General features: G+C 40.7%; 1 protein-coding gene across 4 annotated transcripts in view; it reads right to left on the bottom strand.

Annotated features, from left to right (window-relative positions):
• Positions 1-21,507, bottom strand: part of unc5a (unc-5 netrin receptor A) — a 125,688-nt gene extending 104,181 nt beyond the window's left edge. For all 4 annotated transcript variants that reach the window (XM_027284752.1, XM_027284756.1, XM_027284758.1 and 1 more), the window contains exon 1: positions 20,793-21,507. In XM_027284752.1, coding sequence (XP_027140553.1) covers positions 20,793-20,883 — 91 coding nt within the window. In that variant the 5' untranslated portion in view covers positions 20,884-21,507. The remainder of the gene's footprint in view (positions 1-20,792) is intronic.
• Between the last annotated feature and the right edge of the window lie 1,002 nt (positions 21,508-22,509).

Raw genomic sequence — 22,509 nt, 5'->3', positions numbered from 1 at the left:
CGTGAGACATTAATGAAAAAAAGTGTTTCCATCAGCTTACTGCTTCACCTGTCTTTAGATGAAGGGAGAAATGAAAGATAGCTGCAACAAGACTGTCTATCACTTATGAACTACAACCCGTCACAGCAGAAGACAATGGTGGATCACAGCGCTTCCTAAGTACAGTTTCTCCTTTTTGATCAATCACTGAAGATGAGAGCTGCTTGAGTTATTGACATGGGAAAATATGAGATGTAAGGGGTAACTGATCGCTGCAGAGGAACCACTTTTGGCAGTACAATTCAAAAAAAGAGAGAAAAAAAAAAGTAATATATAGGAAATAGCCCCATTTTTGCTACTATCCACTCCTGTCAGCAGATGTTTAACCACTGGCGACTGTGTAGTTTTACTGCAGCCAAAAAAATAAGACAGCCTCACTGCCTCAGAACATTCAAGGATGCAACATAAAATTGTTTAATTGGTCATTATTTTGTAGAGTAATCAATTAGGTCCATAAAATATCAGGAAATGGGTGAAAAAACAAACAAACATTGGATTTCTGTAGGCTCAAAGTGACTTCTCTCACAAACAGTCCAAAAAGATATTGTGATACAGAAAGAAAATCAATTAATTTTACTAATACACACACTTGAGAAGCTGGAAGTGGGGACACAGTGATTAACTCATTTCACCATTAGATCCCTAGCTCGAACTACAGACTCTTTTAGTGTAAAGAAAAAAATTAAATGATACAATTCATTATCAAAATAGCAGTCAATTCATTTTCATGACATCTGACTGATTAATTGTTGCAACTCTAGCCATGATAACTCGTCTTTAGACATTTTCTTAGCAGTAAAATTAGCACAACATGCTGACAATAAAATTACAATTTTGTGGATGTCACTTTTGTATGGGACACATTCTCACTTCTCCACAAACGCTTTTTCATCATGACAGGTTGATAGATGACTGATCGCTCTAGACAACATGACACTCAAATGAGAAATTGCAGCAACAATGCAAACGCAGATTACACCATCAGCGAGTTCTTGCAGGTGGCAAAAAAAAAAAATCTGATCCACAGTTACAAAGAACCACAAATGTGCACAGTTGCTGGGATACCCATTTATATTCTGGGGTGTTTGCCTATTTCTAGCTTCTCTCAGGTAATCACACTTTGTCTTGGTTGTTGTTGCTACCTCACCTCCACCCTGGTTGTGTCACCCACTTTGCCTAAATTTAGTTCCAAACAGCAAGATGGTGGCGAGTGGTACGCTCAAACTCCAAGCTCCTCTTGAAATCATTTTCTTTTACCTTTTTTCCCCCCCTTCTTTCTTTTGTGTTTACATTGGACTGGCTGATCACAGAATTTGCACATTTTCCACAGTTCCAAGCGTTGGTTACACAATTTTTTCCCCACATGGGGACTAGCGCTTTCAGAGATCAATAGGGACATCTAAAACCAGTTTTATAATTATTTCACTGTTCAATCACTGCTGCCTACTGTTTAGTGTAAAATACAATCTAATTAGCCCACTTCAGTTTTTATGTGCACAAGTCAGAAAAATACAAGTTCAAAGCTTGATCGTTAATCACCGGCTAGATGATTAAACACATACAGCTGCAGAAAAAATAATAAATTACATTTAGACCTGACACAAGTGATGTACACAGATGTGAGCAGGAGGAGGAAACGGCAAACTCTCTAAGCTGGACAACGTTTCACAGCTGCTGCTGTTTGCTACCGTTGAAAGCATCAAAACCTGTGTGGTGGTCAATGAACTGAGATGTGAGGGTCCCATTTCCCCTTGTTTTGAGATGCACATACATGGTACACAAAGCAAACACTAAACAATATATTAGGCTGCCACACAGCACATGATAAATGATGATAATGCAAATGACTATGTGCCAAGAAAGTGAATCGGTCGCACCTGTAGGCCTGCGGTCATTTGTTCTGTGATTGCCAAGGGCATAATGAGCAATAGTCACCCTGTGTGAATAGGCCTGATTTGTTTTGCCCTTTGTGTTGCATTATCTGGCTGACCTGCCACAGCTGTATCGCAGAGAGGTTTATTGGATTCAGAGACCGGACTGTCGCGGTTTTACACCTACACTTTCCGCTGTCATGAGTGCTGATCAGTGTTTCCTGTGTGGTTTAGTGTGAGTTACCGCAGTGTCCTCTCCAGCGAGTGTCTCATTTTCTCAAAACTATGCGTGCTATGACAGAGGCCGTACATGCTAAAGTGAATGTGATGATGTAGTAGTTAGCAAATGAGTGCAGGTGATGTGTGGGGACCCAACAAGAATAAACTGGGGCACGCCAGGGCCTGTCACCAGTATTAAATGGCCAAAAGTATGTGGACACTACATGCCTTGAATGTGTGTGTGTACAGTACAGTTTTCTCCATAAACTTGTGAGAGCATTAAAGCACACAAGCAGAAAAACATGAAGTTATCCGACAGAAAAATTATTTTAGCAAGATGATTTTATTTCTTCTTGCCTCTAAAAATTATTTACATAAAACAAGGAACAACAATTTGTTTCATAACCCATCTGCATAATACCAATGACACAGTTACAAGTACACATTGCTTATCTTTAAGGGGTAGCAAGACACACATATTTGGGGTCACTGGTCTAAATTATCACTGTACACTGCAGCACTGTGAACATGTGTGTACACTCGGTATCTTACAAAGTGCATAATAAATCTGAATATTTTTATTGTCAGAAGGGCAATTCAATTCTTTACTGGACTATGAACACTGCAGTCACGTATTTTTCAGGGCCACAGGTAAGCTGCTTAACTCCACCTCTCGAAGTGAGAAACAGAGCGAGGGATAATTCAAGCAGCTCTCAGAAAGATCATGCCTTCTGGTATTTTCTCCCCCCCTGGAAAGCCACGACACCGCCTGAAATCTACAATGACAAAACTGACAGCTGTTGACTGGGGACGTGGCATTGAGGAGAATCAGGTCCCGGCGCACACACTCGTCCCAGCGCTCCCGCATCATCGCAGTGACAGGACTCTGGAGCCGAGGACCGACACAGGAGGGAGGAGGGATGGGAACGTTAATGTATCATTCATCAGAGCTCCGCACCCTGCCTCTACTGCAGTATGAAAACATAACTGTAATGAAAATCCTATCGATCGGAGTCGCTTCCTTTTAGACAAATTGCACTGTTTTCTCTGCCTTTCAGTTGTTTGGAAGGCATATGTAAAGAGCACAGATGAAACCCCTGGAGACATCATCGTCAATGCACCATCATGACAGGCAGACCTTGTATCAACTTTGGCTTACAGACAGAGCCTTCTGCAGAGCCAAGGTTTTCTCAGACAAGCATTGAGAAAAGTCTGGTGAATTACTGTATTCAATAAGTAAATTGGCTAATTAAATTTATGATGTAGCGTATGAGTGACTTCAGGAAAAAAATACTATTTTCAAGGCTTGATAAGATAATAGGTACAGTGTGTGCTTTTCCATTAAAAAAGGAGCTTTCTAGCAGGATGTCATGAAATGCCCTTTTGTTGTGACCAACAGCATTTTAGTCTGATCAAGTTAACGTTCACTGTCATCCAGAGTGAGGAGCACCTCCCTCCCCCTTAATCCACCTACATAATTATGGAGGCAGTGGAGGCCTCGTGGTTAGAGAGCCACCACTGCTTTGATCTACCAACATCCCTGCAGAAGTGTCCTTGATCAAGACGCATCTACGGGGGAGCTGCTCCTGGCTGCCCCTGTGCGTTCACCACTTTGCTGCAGAGTAAACATGCAGCTCTCTGAGGAAAATACCAAAAAAAAAAAAAACACAACTCTGAATTCTTGTTACAGTCCTAAAACTGTTCTTTTAGTGAGTTGGAGCTTCAATGTCTGGTGTCGGATGTATCAAGATGGAAACCTTTCGAAACTATCTTTACAGCTACCAGTGATCATTAAAGAATGGGCAGCGAGAAAACTATTTTAAAAAGTACTGCAACACAGCCAGTTATGTGGTGACAAAACAGACAGTGAGGGAGGATAACCATCTTCCCCATGTGCAGTCCTCCTGCATTTCTAAATTAAAGATGTGGCGATAGTCCGGCCACAATCTCTGCGCGGGATCTCATTCTCTGGTGAAGTAAAGGGACTTAGAGGAAATAGATCAACCCAGCATCTTGGGGTCAAGGGTTTATTTAATGAAGTCATATCAGTGATGCCTGCTCCTTTCTGTTATCATCGGGTGGCACTTATATAGTGGGCTGGTTTGTCTAGTAATAGTAACTACTGTATTATTCTAAAAAAATCACGACATTACTGCACCATGTACTGAAGGCAACATTACGTAAAAACTGCAGAGTAAGTGCAATATAAAGGTCAAACATATGGACAGCTGTATGCGTATTTTTTCCTATTACATTACTTATGATCAAAAACTAGCGAGTCAACAACTTTCCCAGCCAAACATCAAAGAAGTGCAACAGCACAAGATATGGCAGTCAGCTAATATTACTTACTAGTCCAACAGCCAGAAGCCCGGCTTAACATCTGTCTTCCAGCCTTTCATTTCACAAAGCTCACCAACGACTCAGATTTTCTCTGATCTGGTGGCCTCTTGCTCAGTCACTCTCCTTTTTTTGCTTCCTCCATCTTCCTCTTCAGTCTCTACGCCTCTGCCATGTTCGTGTTGCTCCCTTTCTGCATTTCCCCGCCCTGGGACTGAAGACCTCCTCTTCTCAGAGGCCCAACATGCATGTTGTACCAGTGTAAATACTAACACGCCCTTTAGTCCTCTGAGCTCACAGTCCAGGCACCCTGGCTAACGAACTAATCTAAAATCATCAAGCCTTAGCTATCAACAGCTATACTTTGCAGTAGAATGCTTTACTGTCCATCAGGGATCTCTGTAAATCAACGAGTTGAGACATGGGAGGGAAACCCAGAAAACACTTTCTCCATAAAATATGATCCAGTTTTAAAATGAATAAAAAACATATTTGCTGATGTGTGCCGTATAGTTACAGAGTGCAATAAGAGGCATGTGGGGCTCAGAGCGGAAGTGGCTGGATCTCCATTCCCAGGTTACAAATCAATGTATCATCAAAGTGGTTTAATCTGTTAATGTTGCTATACAGAATAACTGAACACATATCATAACTTTTAACCAATTAGCTTCCAACGTTACTAAAAGGTGCACAAGTGCAATTAAAATGTAATTTCATGTCTCACACGACTGATTGAAACACTTAACTGAGCAGCAGTTGCTATTTAAACCCCATAAACTCTATGTCAGACTCCGCCGACTGGGGTGAAAATTTCAACTCAAACTTAAATTTCTACCGCTGCGATACCAACTGTTCATGGTGAATAACAAAATGTGTGGGTGGGGAATGTGTGAACAATTCTGCTTCTATAAACATCATGAACACAACGTACGAATTATCAAATAAAACTTTCTTGATCTTTTCAAAGCACTTGTCATACACAGCCATGATGAAATAATACATGCACACTTGCGAGACAAAGTGAAGATGAGCGCTAAAATGACAACAAAAAGGAGAAACACACTGGATGTTGTGTGTGCTCATTAAGAAATTATCAAAAACAACCAGCAGACTTTAGCTCTTTATGTCCATTTGTTTGTTTGTGTGTGGGTGAGGCATTCACAGTAACACAGAGCAATGAAGCCATAAAAAAATAAGAAAAAAATAAGCCAGAATAGAGGATAAACTGACACAGGAGCTTTGATAGCAATAACCCGACATGCAGGGGAATTAACTAGGGTATTACAGCTAAACCTGTGGGACTCTGCAGCTTCTGTGAGGGAAACTTAGACACATGGGCTGGCATACATGCTCTGACCTAGGAAATAGGGAGGGTGAAGGGATAATATTACTCCGCTTGGAAGCAAGAAAGGAAAAAAAAAACAGGTCAAATCTGGAGTGCTTTTTTTGATATGAAATAATTAAATAATTTTTAATTCTGTCAGAATCATTAGCAGCTCCGGCCCAGAAAAGAGAACTATTCCTCGACACTGGGAGGGCTTGCTTTTCCGGGCTCATGTTTTGACTCTGAGTGTCATGGAGACAGAGATTTAGTGTGACAACGCGGATGCCAAGCGTTGTACTCCTGCAGAAACATGGCACATTCAACATTCTGACTTTGCACACAATATTCCCCAAGACCTAAATAAATAAATAGGAAAAAAAATATATAACTACTCAAAAAGGGGAACTGAGAAATGGCATTCATCAAAGAGGAACTACAACAGAGAACCCTTTTTGTTTCACGAGTCAACCTTGGACAAAAACAGTGATACTTCACCACAGAATGTTGCATTCGACTCCTTCCAGCCGAGACTGACAGCTGAAACGGTGCTTTACCGTCAATCACTTTTCTCCTGTTGGTTTGGGGCTATATGTGCTGTTCATAATAATGAGAATGAACAGTAATGACGTGATTTTGGCAAATGAGCGTGTCCTTTAACCCAATTAGCTTTGGATCCATCAGCCAGTGACAATTTTTAGTATTAGGACTACTAGCAAAAAGACAGGGGACCTGTAATAACGTCCAATAATGTAATACCTGCCGATAACATAAGAATTTTGTCCATTTTGAATGTAATAACTTGTGATTAGACTTTTCCATCTAACACTGAGCAAACACATGACCACTGTTCTCTACCTGAATTCTAGCACATTCCACTAAGTGATCTAACTACCATATACACTTCACAGTAATGAATTAAATAATATTCCTCTATACATGAAATTATAAAGTTACATATCTAAGCAAATAATATTCTAAATAAAGATTTTGTACAAGAAATAATTCTCAAATTGGCTCTTAAATTAACCATAATTAAGGAGAGAGTGTTGCATAGTACGTACCCTTGATGAATGAATATGACAACTATGCAGAATCTATTTTTGATGCAAAACAAACTGCACAAAAACTGCAAAATAATCTTTTATTTCCAAGAAATGCAGTCCTATTTATGTATTATTACATTATCAGATAAAGATACCAACAGCGTAATAACTTATACATTATTGGTAAAATGTGATTATGTTATTGGCTCAAAAACTATTACATTATTGGCTTTATTATATTTAAAATGGCCCAAATTATTATGTTATTGGCAGGTATTACATTATTGGACTTTATTACATTATCGGTTGCTACAGACTACTGAGATTAAAACAAACAAACAAAAAAGCTGGTTTTGATTACTTTTAGTTTATGGATTCATAATTAGCAACTGTAGAAAAAAAACTTATTGATGATATGCTTCAGTGTTTAGTGCCTATGCATGAAATACAGGCTATCTGCTGTTAAACATATTTCATTTGCCTCCCAGTGACTCTGTGACAGCAACTAAGATTGAATGAAGATCAAGTCAAGACACTCCTGCTGTTTAACTCATATTTTACTGTTGGCAGCAATACAAAAAAAATGTCATTTTAGATTGATTACCTGCAGAATAATGCAAACGTGCACATAATAAAAAAATGTTCAGAAGCAAGTGATTATCAGGAAAAATATTCAGCTCAGTCAATTGAATTTATTTATTTCCATAGCCAGAGGAAAATTACAAATTGCTCTTCATAACATTTCATTTTGTCGTTATTCTGCATACGGTTGATTTTGTTAACACGGGCACCTTTTTGAATTTAACCTCGTGAATACACCAGAAACACGGAAATGAGGCAGCAGGACAGACTAACATTTGATTTTCACTTCATTATTGTTACTTAATGTTAACGCATTGAAAAACAGTTACTGTACATATGAACAGACTGTGTGTGTGTGTGTGTGTGTGTGTGTGTGTGTGTGTGTGTGTGTGTGTGTGTGTGTGTGTGTGTGTGTGTGTGTGTGTGTGTTCAGGCAAGTGTTTGCTGCGCTATTCATTCAACACTTTTTTTCTCCATATTGTTGAAAGAACTCGCCAGCTTTGCTTCAAGCACATCACCCTATAATTGTTCCTCGGTTCATATCTGTCATGACACTTCTATAGGTCTGCAGCCACTGTCACAAACCGCAGCCTGCAGCCCAAATGGGGTCGCTCCATTTTTCCCTCAGTATCTCATACAACCAGCCTTTGTTCCTCAGAGCACAATCTGGAGATGCCATTAGTGGAGAGAGAGACAGTGATGTTTAGTGACAGCCAACGACTCCTCTGGTCAAGAAAGTGCCCTAGAGTCATCAGAGTGTCACACACACACCCTACCACTCTGACTGAACACAAGCGCAGCTCCCCAAGTTCACCTTTGTTTGAGCTATCTGAAAAGCAGAAAGCTAATTGCGTGACAGGGGTCGGGGTGGGCAGCACCCACGACAGCCCGAGTTGTGCCACAGCGTAAAGCTGCCAGCCCTTCTTGTCAAACATAGTGCAGGAGAATCCGACACAAAAATTAGGCGAGAGGCAGAGGGGGGGCGAGGTTCTCATTTTGCTGGAAGTGGCAGTTTTTGTCTTTGTGCTCTGTTCATGACTATTGTCATCACATTCAGGGCTGAGCTCAAAAACATGCAGGAATTCTGCAAGCGGCTGGGTGGGATGATAAGAGGGAAGCTACATGGCCTGTTTGGAGCTGATAACTTAGACTCAGCATAAATCAAACACCTTCTGGTGATTCAAATAATTTGTACAGTTGGGCATCATATGTTGAGAGGGGATAGAAGAATTCAGAGTAAAAAAAAAAAAAAAAAAAGTATCATGCCTCAGTGCCCCAAAATGAAATGCTGCAGACTTGTCAAATTATATCTTACAAGTAAAATGCTTATGCTGTGGTTTAACAGAATTACTGTATAATATACAACACATCTTTACACTATAAATTAAGTACAACTGCAGAGTCTTCAACTTTCACACCCCCAAACTACTTTCAACAAATCATGAAAGTTTTATTTCCTCGATCAGTAGATACAGAAAGAGTGACGTGGCGTCTTGTGTGGTTATTTAACATCACCTTGTGCTTCATTTGTGGATAACGTTGTGTGGAGACAACACCCCAAACCACTCTATAGGCAGTTAATGGGTTTACTTGGCTGCCTCACACATGTGGGACCTCGGGCCCTGCTGTTTGCTTTAGGCACTGGCAATTTCCACCAGGCTGTGGAGGCTCTATGCATCAGTGCTGGCTTAACACAAAATGGCAGCCTGTTACAGAGGATGGGCACAGATAGTTTATGTTGGGGGGGGGGGAGTCCACACATGGATGTCGACCAAAGAGTGCTACTTAGCTCAATGATGGAAATGTGTTTTGCTGACTGTTTGAAGTCAGAGTTGTAGACAGGGACAAAGCTGACATGGAAGAGTAGACAAAAATCGTATTTCGGAATGATCTTCTGTCAGCTCCTCAGCCTCCTCTAATGAGCAGAGAGAGCAAAGTTATGCCGTTGATTAATATAATGGAATCTGAGAGGTAGGACAAGTTTGATAAAAGGAAGGCTGAAGGCTGCCGAGGCAAGACAAGAAAAGCGCCTTAGTGAGATCATAGAAATGTTATCCCAGTAAGGAAGTCCTTTTTTTAAACATGGGACTAGTTTGTTTCTATTTTATCTTGATCCTTAAAACATGAGCGGGACACATCCTTTCTTTAAATTCTGGACAGTAATTGAAGACTTCTGTAGTGCAGTGTACAAAGATAAAAGGGTTTTTATCCGAGTAACAAATGATCTTCTTACAGTGATTACTTCACTCTTGTGCGTAAAAGCTTAGGATTTCACAGTGCAACATTTCTATAGGAAAATACATAAAATAAAATATATTTCAGGAAAAAAAAAATAAGCATGACATTTTTAACAACAATCTGACTCAGGCAGAAAAGTTATTATTGAATCATTACTTTAGTGAAAATGGCAGAGCAAAGCCATATGCATGGTATGTTGCAGACCAAGAAATTAGAAAATAAGCCAAATTGCATTTGGCTTTGTGATGATTCAGCCTGAAACCAATCTGTCCAAGTTTTCAGTCGGGTAATTTAACAACCAGAAATATGATTTAAAATAACTAAGTATGGACTGTCCAATCTCACAATTCTTACAGTGGCGCCTCCATCACACATAACAGGAGTGAATCAGGGACGTGGCCTGAAGTCTGGCTCTGGGAACTTGTGAAAGATAGAAAATAGGGATGATTCATAACACTTGAGATTTCAGCGAAGGAACAGCAGCAACAATAGAAGAGGTTACTCCTCCACAGACGGTCTAACACAAATAGTAATGTCTTTTTTATTTAGTGACAGGCATGAGGTGACTACACCAGTACACAGTAGTACACACACACACACACAACAAGATGTATGCTGTGTGTATACTGCGACAAGTGTAAAGTGCAGAGATGAGTTAACCATACATTCAGGGCATTAAAAGCACATCATAGTATGTGAAAGTGTGAAAAGTATGAGATGTAGAGTACAGTATATGTAACATTCAGGCTGATGTACAGACATATGTGTTAATTATTGGTAAGAGTAGGTGGTTTGTTTATATGTATGCAGATACGTTGATATGAGAAAAACAAAAAGGTAAATGGAGGTGAGGCTCTGGAGGTAAATTAAGTGGGACCCAGCAGCAGTTAGAGACAGGAGGGGATGATCCTATTCGAATCTATCCGAACAAGTGAAAAGGAAAAAAAAACAAAACAATCCCTTTCTCTCTTCCCTTTACCTATTTTCTCTTGCACTGTTGTCTATTAGTTTCTCTTTTTCCACTTTCCTCATTTGACACTAATATAGAAACAAGAAGATCACCTTCCTCAGACCCTCGGGAGTGTGCAGCCCATTGTAAGCCGGACATTGCTTTCAACTCAAAAAAACCCCGCCCGCAAACCCTCCAGACAGAACCTGTTCATTGTGGATTAATGTGCCTTTATAAAGTTGTCATGTCTGGTAGAGATTAAGGGGATCCGGTCCTCCCACCCTCCCAATACCACACCACATCAGTCTAGCCTAGTGGAGCCCCCTGGTGCCACGAAAAGTCGACCAAAAAAAAAAAAAAAAGCATGCCACCCAAAAATCTCTGTGAAAGCCAGGCTGGGACTCCAATGGGATAAAATCTCTTAATGAGACTAGTCCAGACAAAATTAAATACAACAGAAGATAAGACATAATTCTATTCATTCAAAAGGCTGATAAGTTGCCACACAAAAGTCAACATCTGGTGTTTCCTGAGGTTCAACAATGGAAGAGAAAGAGTTTGGTATGACTAACTTGTGGTTTCTGATTTATACAGGCTGATATTTTCCTCACAGCACAAAACAAAAGAAGACCTTTGAAATTAAACTATGAAATACAAACTCCAAACTGTCTATATTATATTATAAATGTCATTTAAGTAAGCAAGGACAGGGTCTCTGTAGTTACATGTGATAAAATGGAAAACTACTGCGTCCTGCTGACTCTTGAAATGTCACTAACATTAGGAGCACAGATTTCATACCTTGACACCGATCAAAACATCTAGAGAGGAAAATAGCTAGATGCAGTTTGCTCCAGCTCTCAGTAAACTCCATTGACTATTGTCATCACAATTACGTTTACAACATTTGGCAGTCACCCGTATCCATGGCGGCTTACAATGCTGCTCAGTATTCATGATTAAAAACAACACCATCTGATCAAGTGAAAACGGACATTTGGAGACATTTGTGACCACTCTTGGGATGAATCAGTGTGTCTACACACTCAAGGTATATGCAGACGACCAAAGATGCTGGAAACATCAAAGGTGAATTTACCAATGACTCACCAATGCTTATATTCAGTATGTTAAGAACAAGCCCCACAGTTAGAAGTGGAAATGCAGGTTTGCTGTTGAGACTGTGGACATGAGTTTAATATGTTAAATCTCAGATTTAGGTTGGAACAATGCACAATTTATTCAAATAGTTTGGAATTGTTTTGCTTGTAATATACATGTAGTTTCTGAGGTGCAGCCATTTCTGTATCATACTATATTTAGTCATTAGTCACCAGGGGCTACTCATTTCATCCCCTAGGAACATATTATAAAATGTTTCTTAGGTTTGCACAATAACAAAACAGAGCCAAGAAAAAGCCTCAGATCATTATTTGGCATTTGTTGTCATCATCTTCTAATAATGAATCCATATTGCAACTGTCCAGAATTTGTGTATCGAACATTATCAAGACTTAAAACTCCTAACCTGTCGTTCTGGAGGTGTTTTCCTGGAGAATAAAAAAAAAGAAACTCCTGGTGACCAGTAACTAAAACGTTTGTTCAGGAAAACTTGCACAGGAGCCTTTGACAGATTTGAAGAGTTCAATGTATTTCTACTGAGCTCAACAAGTACATTTCCTCAGTGGATTTAATGGTTAACGGCAAATCCACAAGCCTTTAAATCTAACAATTAATTTTTCACTGAATCATACAGTACCTGGTACATCACAATTGACTTTTCAGCTCCAATTAGCCTAGTTTTTCAAATCTGGAATAATTGAGATGAATAATCCTTCATAGTGTCTTCGGGCTTATGACTGATGAGATGTTCTCAACTGGGTGTAAAAATTTGCCACAGTCACTCAGAAATAAAGGATGGATGAAGTCATTAGAGAAGCTGTTAACAATATTGTATGAACCGAGCTCGGTCAGAGGCCAGCATACATTCAATCACTGCTGGAAATTGGACACCATCTCACATTCATTAAATGACAGCCACATCGAACAAATAAGTCCTTATTTTCTTGTTTATTGGTCAGCAGATGTCTGCCCACCCCAATTGCGTGTTAGGCAAATTAATTAAAATGGCCAAACTGAACTGAGCTTTGTTGTTTTTACTGTATGAGCTGAGCAGTGCCAACTCCCAAAAGAAGCAACGGCAAAATTACAATCAATAATCTGTAAAAGCACTTTCAAGTCTATAAACAGTATCCTAACAAATACACATTATTCAGTGTCCAATTAGGCTAAAGTAGCATCTGTTAGGCCGGAGTGGAAGCACTGCAGTATGGTGACATCATACTGTCCTTCTGACAGGAGATTTGAACACTAACAAGGGCTGCACATCTTCTATCCACCTACACCAAAATTTGTGCTCATGTCAAGTTTATATCCGTCAATTGCCTGTTGTGCACTAATGAAAGGTATATAAACATACTGTGTACATGGATAAAACTGTTTAATTAAAGTAAATGAGACACAAACTTCGCCTCAACATATGAACGTCTTTCCTAATGAGCAATGCTTTGTATGTGCTATCAGCCCAAGATCAGCCCGTGTGTTGACAGCTACAAGCTTGGATGTTGAAGTTTACACAAAGAAAAATATTATATATTCATATCCAGCGCCAGAGACCACCCTTGAGAGACATAGAGACGGTGTTAGAATCACCTATCCAAATAAGGCCAATTGCTATAATGTGATATAAATTCAAACAACCGAGCCATCTCCATGACAACTGAGGAACCTCCACCCACTGCTGAAGACCATGAGATGCAATTTGAAGTAAGAAAAAAAGCCTCTAAGTGGACCTGGGGTCTTAGATATGTTCTTAACTCCCAGGAGAAAGAAATATACAGTAATGCTTACTGTACATGAGCAAAAGACAGTACAAAGACTTTTGCACTGTTTGATTTAGCATGCAGGTTTTACACACAGAAAACTGGCCATAGTAGCAATTCACAGAGCAGTTGGTTCACAAGTTACTCACGTAGGCTTGATTAAACATTCACCACTGTCAGTTTTTAAAGTGGATTATGGCAAGATGTTCTCTCCAAGAGAATAGTACATATTGGATCTAGTTGCCTGCCAACGTTTAACTGAACAAATCCAACATGGGTATTTAATGACACAGTAAATAGGGCTTACCATCGTCCAATACTTGAACAAACGTAGCCCACTGAAAACCATAAGGAGGAAGGTTTTTTAAAAAAAAAACAAGAAATACAAAAAAAAGCTGCTTCAAATGGCTTTTGTTTGGCCAGACGTTCATTGTTGAGGCCCGCCCACAACAAGCTCTTATTCTTCTAAGTCTTCAGATTGCTGATTTGTGACAGCGTGGCATCTAAACGATTAGCTCTCTAACGTCACATTGTAATCACCGATGTCCTTGTATGTGTACATGTTTTATAATAGTGAGATGCATTTTTGTAAATACACCAAACAAAAAGAACAATTGACCGAAATGCCCGACCACATTTTTAGATTTTAAACGAGGATCATTCCTGTTTCTCTAATATCACTAAGCCTTCAACATTAATTCTGCCTCAAACACAGAAATGTAAATCAGCGGGTAATTAACGAAAACAATGCCAGAGCAGAGCTGCTCTGTGCTCATCGTTTGAAAATCAAGCACTGGTGAGGAGAAGCTGCAGGTATGAAATCACACTTTGATTCAAGATGAATGCATTGTCAGTGGACATTTAAATCCATATAAACAACAATCAAGAATCAACTGCAAGGTGTGCTATAAAAAATAAAATAAAAGAAGAAAGAAAGGGAGTGTCTCGCCTCAATGGTAGCCGTGTTGTCGTGATTAATTCTATTGGAGTAAGGTCTTGAATGTGTTTTCCATGAGCCTAGTGTTCCTGATGGCCTTGCCAAGAAAATCTGCTGCTTAGCTTTAAGCTTTGAATCAGTAATGTTCAGACCTCATTTCACGTCGGGAAATGGTTTGTTTGGGAAAAACAATAACACGGGGACCTACATAGATCAGAGAGGCTGTTCTCTCGCTGCTACACATTTAGGGTGGATGATAAATGGTTTATGTTTTGTGGGAATCAACTTGCGTAGTGTAACGTTAGAATGATTTCTGGTGATGATTTCAGGGACAAGTGGAAAAAGAAAGAAGGCGCCTGACCGGGCCTGATCTTTCGGGTTTGTTTCTTTACATAATCTAGAAAGCAAAAGGTTACACAAATGACATTAGTAATGTTGTGTCAATACTGAATTATTAACAAGCTTGCTGTTAAAGCCAGCATATTCTAACCTTACATCCCACAACATGCTGTCTAGGCTTGAATGTGCTCTGAGAGTCACCGCTCTGTTGACTCAGTTGAATTGCTTGCCTAAGGCATCAGTGCCTGGACACATACACATAATTAGGAAAGGTCACTGTGCCTCCTGTCTTGTCAACAAAATCACTTCGAGATGACAAATTCTGGCTCAGGCTGAGCTAGACCTCTCTCAGATACCCTTGCCAATCAAGCGCCAGCAGGGCTGTCTGGGTAGCCTTAGGTGATTTCTAATTATGTCTATTACAAGCCATGCTAAACAGGGCTAAGCATAACAATGAGCTATATACTAGACAATATCTTCTAACTTTCTGACTACAGGCTGCTGAAAAAATAGCCTTGTGAAAATTCTAATGAGATCAGTCCGCCTTAATATTACAAGAAAGTGTTGAAATGTATGTTTAATGAACAAAAAAAAAAGAGGATCTTACACAATGACATTTAACCGAAAATCTGCCAAATGCCAGTTCACATCAAATGACCTTCACACCGTTTCAGTTCCTTTCCCATCGTGTGCTCTGCAGACTTTCCATCCAGTCCATTGTATGATGAAGTGGAAGCGGCTTTCACATCGCTCCCTGGTGGCCTTACTAAGGAACTATTAATCTATAGCTCTCCATATTGCATTCAGATCTGCTTTCCCCAGCCGCCACCTGGCCTGAAGTAAAGGCCAGAAGAGGACCCAGAGGACTGGACAGTCTCTTATTATGAGCTGCACCAAGACACCCCTGGGTTTCTAAGCTCTTCCTCTGACAGTGACTGATGGCCAATTAACCATTTGGAGAAACGTATTGATCACTTGGACAACAGGATGGATCTGGCAACGTCTCCTAACACACCACTATTCTCACTGTACAAAGTATGCAGCCAGACAGCACATCACGTATCCCAAAAAAAGAACATTACCACAAAAATGACGACCTACTCACATATTTACCACATCTAAGGTTAGGAAGCAACAAAACTGTCCGTCGTATCCGTCTCGTGGTGCACAGTAGTCAGCAAAACTGTGGCCAAGAGAAAAACAACAGCAAAGTGGCTTTTGGCAGCGTTAGTATGATCTTTTACAACTGACTTCCGGGACATCAACCCTAACCTTCACATGTCCCATGTTCTTTGCTGAGATGATTTTTTTTTCCCAGCAAGAGAACACAGTGGCATCCAAGGTTCAAGGTCAGCACTGCATGTTGTTTTGCATGCAGGAAAACTCAGTGTCCTCTTTTAAATGTAAATATATTGGATGCTATGTTTACAGAATATGGAAAAAGAATAACCACCTGAAAATAAGAACTGTTTTTCGTGTCTTAGAATGAGCCTATATTATCTACAGATGCTCTCTTCCACAGAGACTACAACGATGAACCATGTCTTTACAGTAGCCCAGAAAGGACAAACCACTGGCTCTAAATTTATGTTTCTTGTGTGTTTAGCAGCATCTTATGGCTTGTTTCCTAACTTGTTTTTAATGTAAAGCACTTTTTAACCTTGTTTTTAAAAAGGGTGCTTTATATGCTGGTGCGGTAAATAGTTATTAGAGAGAGAGAGAGAGAGAGAGAGAGAGAGAGAGAGAGAGAGATGACCTAGGACAAAGAACATTTGATTAGACCCTCAAGGAAAAGACTCAACAAGCTCATCCTGACTTCTCATTGGCTTGGATATGTAAGGCTGAGTGCTGGCTCAGGACAGCTAACAGTGACAAAAACACAACAGTAGAGATTGAGGGCAATCTCTGAACTGCTGATTCAATGTCAGACACTGCCTTCTTTGAATTATGGTCCAAGTTCCCATTGAAACATAGGCTAATCTTAGCCCACATTGGAGGTGAAAGGTCAATTGTATTCTACCTAGATAGAAAATCACAGATAGTGACTACGTTGCACTGCATTTCAGGAGGGAAACAGCCCAACTTCAACCCCTAAGCGCTCTCACATAGACCTGAATCATAGAAATGGGGTAATTGAAACAAAAGGGCAGAGTTTGACAGAGATGTAGTGCCTTCGCTGGGCCTCTGCACAGACTGCAGAAAATAACACCCAACTCCTCCTCCTCTGCGAGGTTCATCCTCCATGTGTCCTCGCCAATGCCTGTGTCCTTCCTTTGCTCCTCAAGATTGCCATTTGCAAATGATAAGCGCAGGGATATAGCCTTCTGAAAGATAAGGTGTCCGGGCATTTGTCACCAAATGGAGCATGCTCCTCCATTGTTTAAAGCTGACCTGTCTTGACATACACTGTTTACCTTTTATTCATTTATGCTGAACTATTATCTGTGCCTCCATTAATCACCGGGACTAAAACTGAAGAAATTACATTTGGACCGGAATAGGATTCATTCAGCTCATACGTTTTCTTCCTGACACGTTTACATGATGGAAAGTGAATTTAAAAAATGCAATACATTTGATCAGTTCTGCCAATACGCAATTCCAACTCTCTTTTTTATTGTGATGCTGTTGAATTCAAATTCTGTAAGCTGCAGAAAATTCCTTACAAGCATTTGTAGACCTAAGGAGTGAAATAATCCTAATTATTATCCCTACTTCTTCTAAGTGTAATTGCCATCTTGCATGATGATTCTGTATTTGCATGTCATGCTAATTTGCTGGTTGAGTATCAGCAGTTGAGAAAAATAAATAATTTTATAGAAAATTTCCATTCTCCAGTGCACAAGTCTTGCCGTTGTGACTGTGTCATTTGAATTCATCTCCCGTGACTAGAGGGAACAAAAACTCTTTCTGGTAGTAAATTATCACTTCCCTGTAAAAGACGATATCCCTGCAAATACATGGCGATCATTTGCCATGCATTAGCTATGGGACAGAAACAAAGTGGTTTTAAATTCCTTTGACCAGAAGGCAATTTCCCCCAATAAATTATGTTAATTTCAGCTTTCGCTCTCCTTATCGCGTTCTTTAGTGAGTCAATGAGGAGAGACAAAACTGGCTGCGAGAAAGACAACTCTGGGATGATTCACATTAGACTGATGAAAGATGTTGGGCAAAAAAAAACTGTACTGTACTAAGAAATGGGACCTCACAAATTACTGTATTATGCAATATGTTTCTGCTTGTTGTCATTTAATGGCCATCTCCTTGCATCATCGTAAGATTTAAACCCCGTGGATATTGCTCTGAGGTGACTGCTCACACAAGTAGGAAGTTGCCTGATACCAAATCCCATGCTCCCTCGCCAAACCAGACAACAATTGCTTGGCAACACTCTCATTGGGGAGAGGGAAAAAACAAGAAAAAAAATCAAGGATTTTTATTCTCTCTGCATGGATAGCTGGGGGTTTTATGGTCTTTTCATGGGGAAGTAACAAGGGACGAACAATGGGCAACAGGAAAGTTTAAATAAACAGGAGACAACAGAAGCAACAGGAGTTGGAATAATCTGCAGAGAATCTGCAAATGTATGTATGCTAATCCTTGTGGAAACACCCTCACACACACACACACACACACACACACATCTTGCATACTGAAAACATCAAGTGGTGTGTGCACGCACAGGCAAAGCAGTACGGTTCTTTGTTCCTAAGGCTGAAAGCGTACCTACCCCCTCTGTCCGGCCCGTCAGATCACTCACAACACAGTGAAAGGCAAACTGCTCGGCTAGCTCAAATCTAGATTGACAGGCCTACCTTTATTACTGACTGAGTTATGTTTCCCTGCAAAAAAGACAGGTCGGCTTTTGATACAGGCGAATGCCGAGTCAGCGCCTTGCCTCCCTACAGAGGATAGTTCGACTGATCTCAGCTGAGACTGTCCCAGCCCTGATGTAGAAAGAATTGGCTCCCAAATTATCTTTCCAATCCATTTCTGGAACTCACTCTGTCCTATAAGAGTAGCCTGCAAGCTGTGATGGGAGCTTATAAGGATGCTTGTACTGACCTAATATATGATAGAGAGTGACAGACTGAAACAGAGGCTACAAATGTGACACAGACAACAGAGAAGGATAAAAAAGATTTCATCTATATCCCGGTATTCATCTATTTTATATGGCTCATTGCTATTCAGGGTCACAGAAGAGCTGGGGGCCTATCCCAGCATGCAGTGAGTGAAAGGCAGAGAGACACCCTGGACACAGCTCTCGTCGATCACACAGCAAACAAAGAAACAGACAAACAGTATCACACCTATGGGAATTCAGACGCTTAAAATCGACATAATTACGAGGGGAAAACAACACCATCAATGCAAGGCTGAGGCACAAAATAACTTCATGCTGTGAGGCACCAGCACCTAACCTCTGAGCCACCACGCCACCCACATACGCTGTATACCAGCAAACCAATCAAAATACAACATGCATCATAAAATGACTTGTAAATACCACCGCGCTGCTACTTACTTAGGTTGATATATGACGTCCCTGGAGCATGACTGTTTATTTAATCCTAATATATTCTGAATTATACACTAATTAATGCAAAAGAAAAAAAGCCCTCTTAATTCATCATCTCTGTGTCCTGAAGCAAGAGACACAATTACACCAACTTTAACATGTTTGCCTTCTGTCCAAAGCGAGGGTTAACAGTTGGGGGAAACAAGCGGAAGGCAAATGATGTGTGAAATTCTCCTGCTTTGGATACTCACCAGCAGCTTCCAGATGTGTGGCATCATGGGTGATATGAAGCATTGGGGAGAATGAGTTTAAAAAAAAAAAATAAAAATATATAGTCAAAAGGCTGAACTGTGAAATGGTGCATTATGGGCAACGGGGTCATTGACTGCATTGATGAAATTGCTGATTCTGAGTGACTTGACTGTGCACCATAGTAACCTGTAATGTGAAGGGTAAATGTTGTAGTATTGTTGTTAAATACTGCTATTATGGAGATATTTTAAATAATACATTTAATTAAAAAGGAATTCTGGATCTTTACAAATAAATGACTTTGCGTTGCAGCAGCTGTGAAAAACTTGTCTCCAGTCAGAGTCACCTCCCTCCTCCTCTACCTCCTCCTCCTCCTCAATGCTGGTGATTGTTTTGTACATCAAAGCACATTTGCATGCAATCGGGAGTGTCTGGCCAAGAGGCTACATCATAAAATGTAACTCATCAGTGCGAGTAGGTCGTCTAACCAACTCCGTAAAGCTGTCACCCATACTGCAAATGCAGCAGGAACGAGTCGTGGTCGGAGAGAAACGTGGAGTTGAATGAATCCTGTTTTGCAGGCAGCAGAAGCAAAACCGGTCAGATGGATGAACACACACACGCACACACACACACACACACACGCAGACAGGCAGAGGCTCGGTTTGCTCGGTCCGCTCTGCAGCCACATATAGCTCAAAGATTTAATAACAAAATAATTAGATAGGGAAATGCAATGAAGGTTGTTTATGTGACAGTATGGAAAAGGAGCTCGTTAAAACATCTCTCTTCTTTAAAGTGCAGCTCTGCTCTCACTTCTCCTCTGAAGCAGGTGTAACTTCCCTTACAGCCAAGACAGCGGGGGGGAAAAAACACACGCTCCAAGCTGCACAGCGGTGCTTTAAATTAAAATGCATTAGCAACACGAGGAAGGCTGTAATGGATAGTAGTCAAGTTTTTAACCTTGATAGACAAACGTTTGAGGCAACAAGGCTCGCTCATGTGTAACCTTGAAGGCGCGGACTAATTGATGAGTAGCGCGAGCAAATTATAGGACAATAACGTGCTCTGTCACGCGCGGCAAGAAAAAACGCCAGCAAACAACTCCACGTGCAGCTTTCTTTTCTATGTATATATAAAAATATATACACAATATATATACACACACAGCTTCTTACTGTTTTTCCACCTGATACACATATCTAACAGCTTAATTAACCAAAAGCACCAAATGAGACATAGTGAAACTCACCAGTGCAGGTGAATCCAGCAAAGACGATGCAGAACACAAGGAGCGTAGCGCTGGATCTACAGCGGACAAAGGGGCCCAGAAGTACGGGCATCTTCGTGTTTTTTATTTTATTTTTTATTATCACCTAAGTTTTAAAAGGCAAAGGAGCGGAGAAGACACGCTGGCACGCTTTTTTTTTTTTTTAAAGGTCCGGAGAGAGTGTCCTCTGTAGCACTTAATAACGCCTTTTTTTTTTCACAACGCCCAAGTCCTTTTTCTTTCTTTTTCTTTTTCCTCAACACATATCCTCCCGCCGTACCGTGGCCATCTGTATCCCGGTCGTGCGTCTTCGTTGCTCAGAACAACGCATCACAGGTGTGGTAAATAAAGCTGCTTTCCTTTGCTCGCCGCTCGCGGGTCGGACTCTACTGTATTTCTCCAGGAGGAGGGAGGGAGGAAAAAAAAAAAAAAGCTGTCTTCTCACAACTCTCCCTCTCTCTCACATGCGCCGAGGATGGAGGAGGAGGGAGGTAGTTTCGGTTGTTTCTTGTCACTTTTGCAGCCTTTCCCGCAAAAGAATACCCTCTCCAAATGCTGAAAATGGTAAGGATTGGCACCGGAGAAGGAACATCTGCTTGCACAGCAATGCTGTGAGTGTTGAGAGTCAGGGTAGGTATACGCTGCGATGGGAACGGAGCAGCAAAACCAGGAGCGGATCCTGCGTGCTCGCCGGGAATGGAGCATCCTTAGCGCGCCCTGCTGTTATAGCCCCCCCTCTTTTTTTTTTTTCCTTCTTGGGCAAACATTTACATATCTTGAATAAGCATAACTAACCACATATTTGCAATGCACGACAGAATGGAAATTATTTCATCCGTATCCTTGCAAGTGTGCTTTTCATATCTCCTACCTTTACATGAAGAAAAAAAAGAAGATGGATATGACATTCAGTCCTGTGTGATAGGAATCAGATCGGTGCTTTGCATACAAATTCACATACAGGATCACATCTGCATGTCATTGGGTTTCAGTTAAATATGCCTCTGCCTTTGTTTTGAGGTTTTGTGTCTCTGCGGTACATCAGTGAGGGACAAACACACAGATGATGAAGAAGCATGAGGATTAGTGCTCCCATGAGAGGGTACACCTGTCAGCAAACTCAGACCAGGAACTGACTTATGCTGCAGATAGCTTTTTCCTTATTTTCTAGGGGAGGGGGTTCAGACTGTTCAATGCTGCCAAAATCGACAGCAGATTATTAATACACTTCAGAAATTAAGGTGGGGGGGGAAGGTGGGTTTGTGTCTTTGTTTATCCATTTCTCCACTCCCACATAATAGTCAGCAGAATAATAAGTGGAAGCACAAAACTGGACCACTGTCTTACCAGCTAATTATGGGGCTCATGTAGATGGATGATTCCTCAGATAGAGCGCAGCTATTATACAAACTCATTAAGCCTTCTCTCCATCCAGCATCCCTTTGCCGGAAAAGGTCAAAGTCGCAGTGACAATGACAGCGAGAAACGCAGACACATGCGTGCACACGCGCATACATGCGTAAAAGCCCCACAGCTTTATAGTTTTACGATCAAATCCTAATGGGCTCTGTGGATGTGAAGTGGTAAAGAAGGAGGACGCACAGCAGCTAAATACAAGAGAGAATGACTCAGCCACTGGTCACTTGTGAGGTTTGCTCGTAATGATCTCTCTCATTCTGCTAATCTGCTCTGTGTCCTA

Source organism: Larimichthys crocea, chromosome I (genome assembly GCF_000972845.2).
Source record: "Larimichthys crocea isolate SSNF chromosome I, L_crocea_2.0, whole genome shotgun sequence".
In the NCBI taxonomy this organism is placed as follows: Eukaryota; Metazoa; Chordata; class Actinopteri; family Sciaenidae; genus Larimichthys; species Larimichthys crocea.
This window is presented reverse-complemented; position numbering and strand designations above follow the sequence as displayed.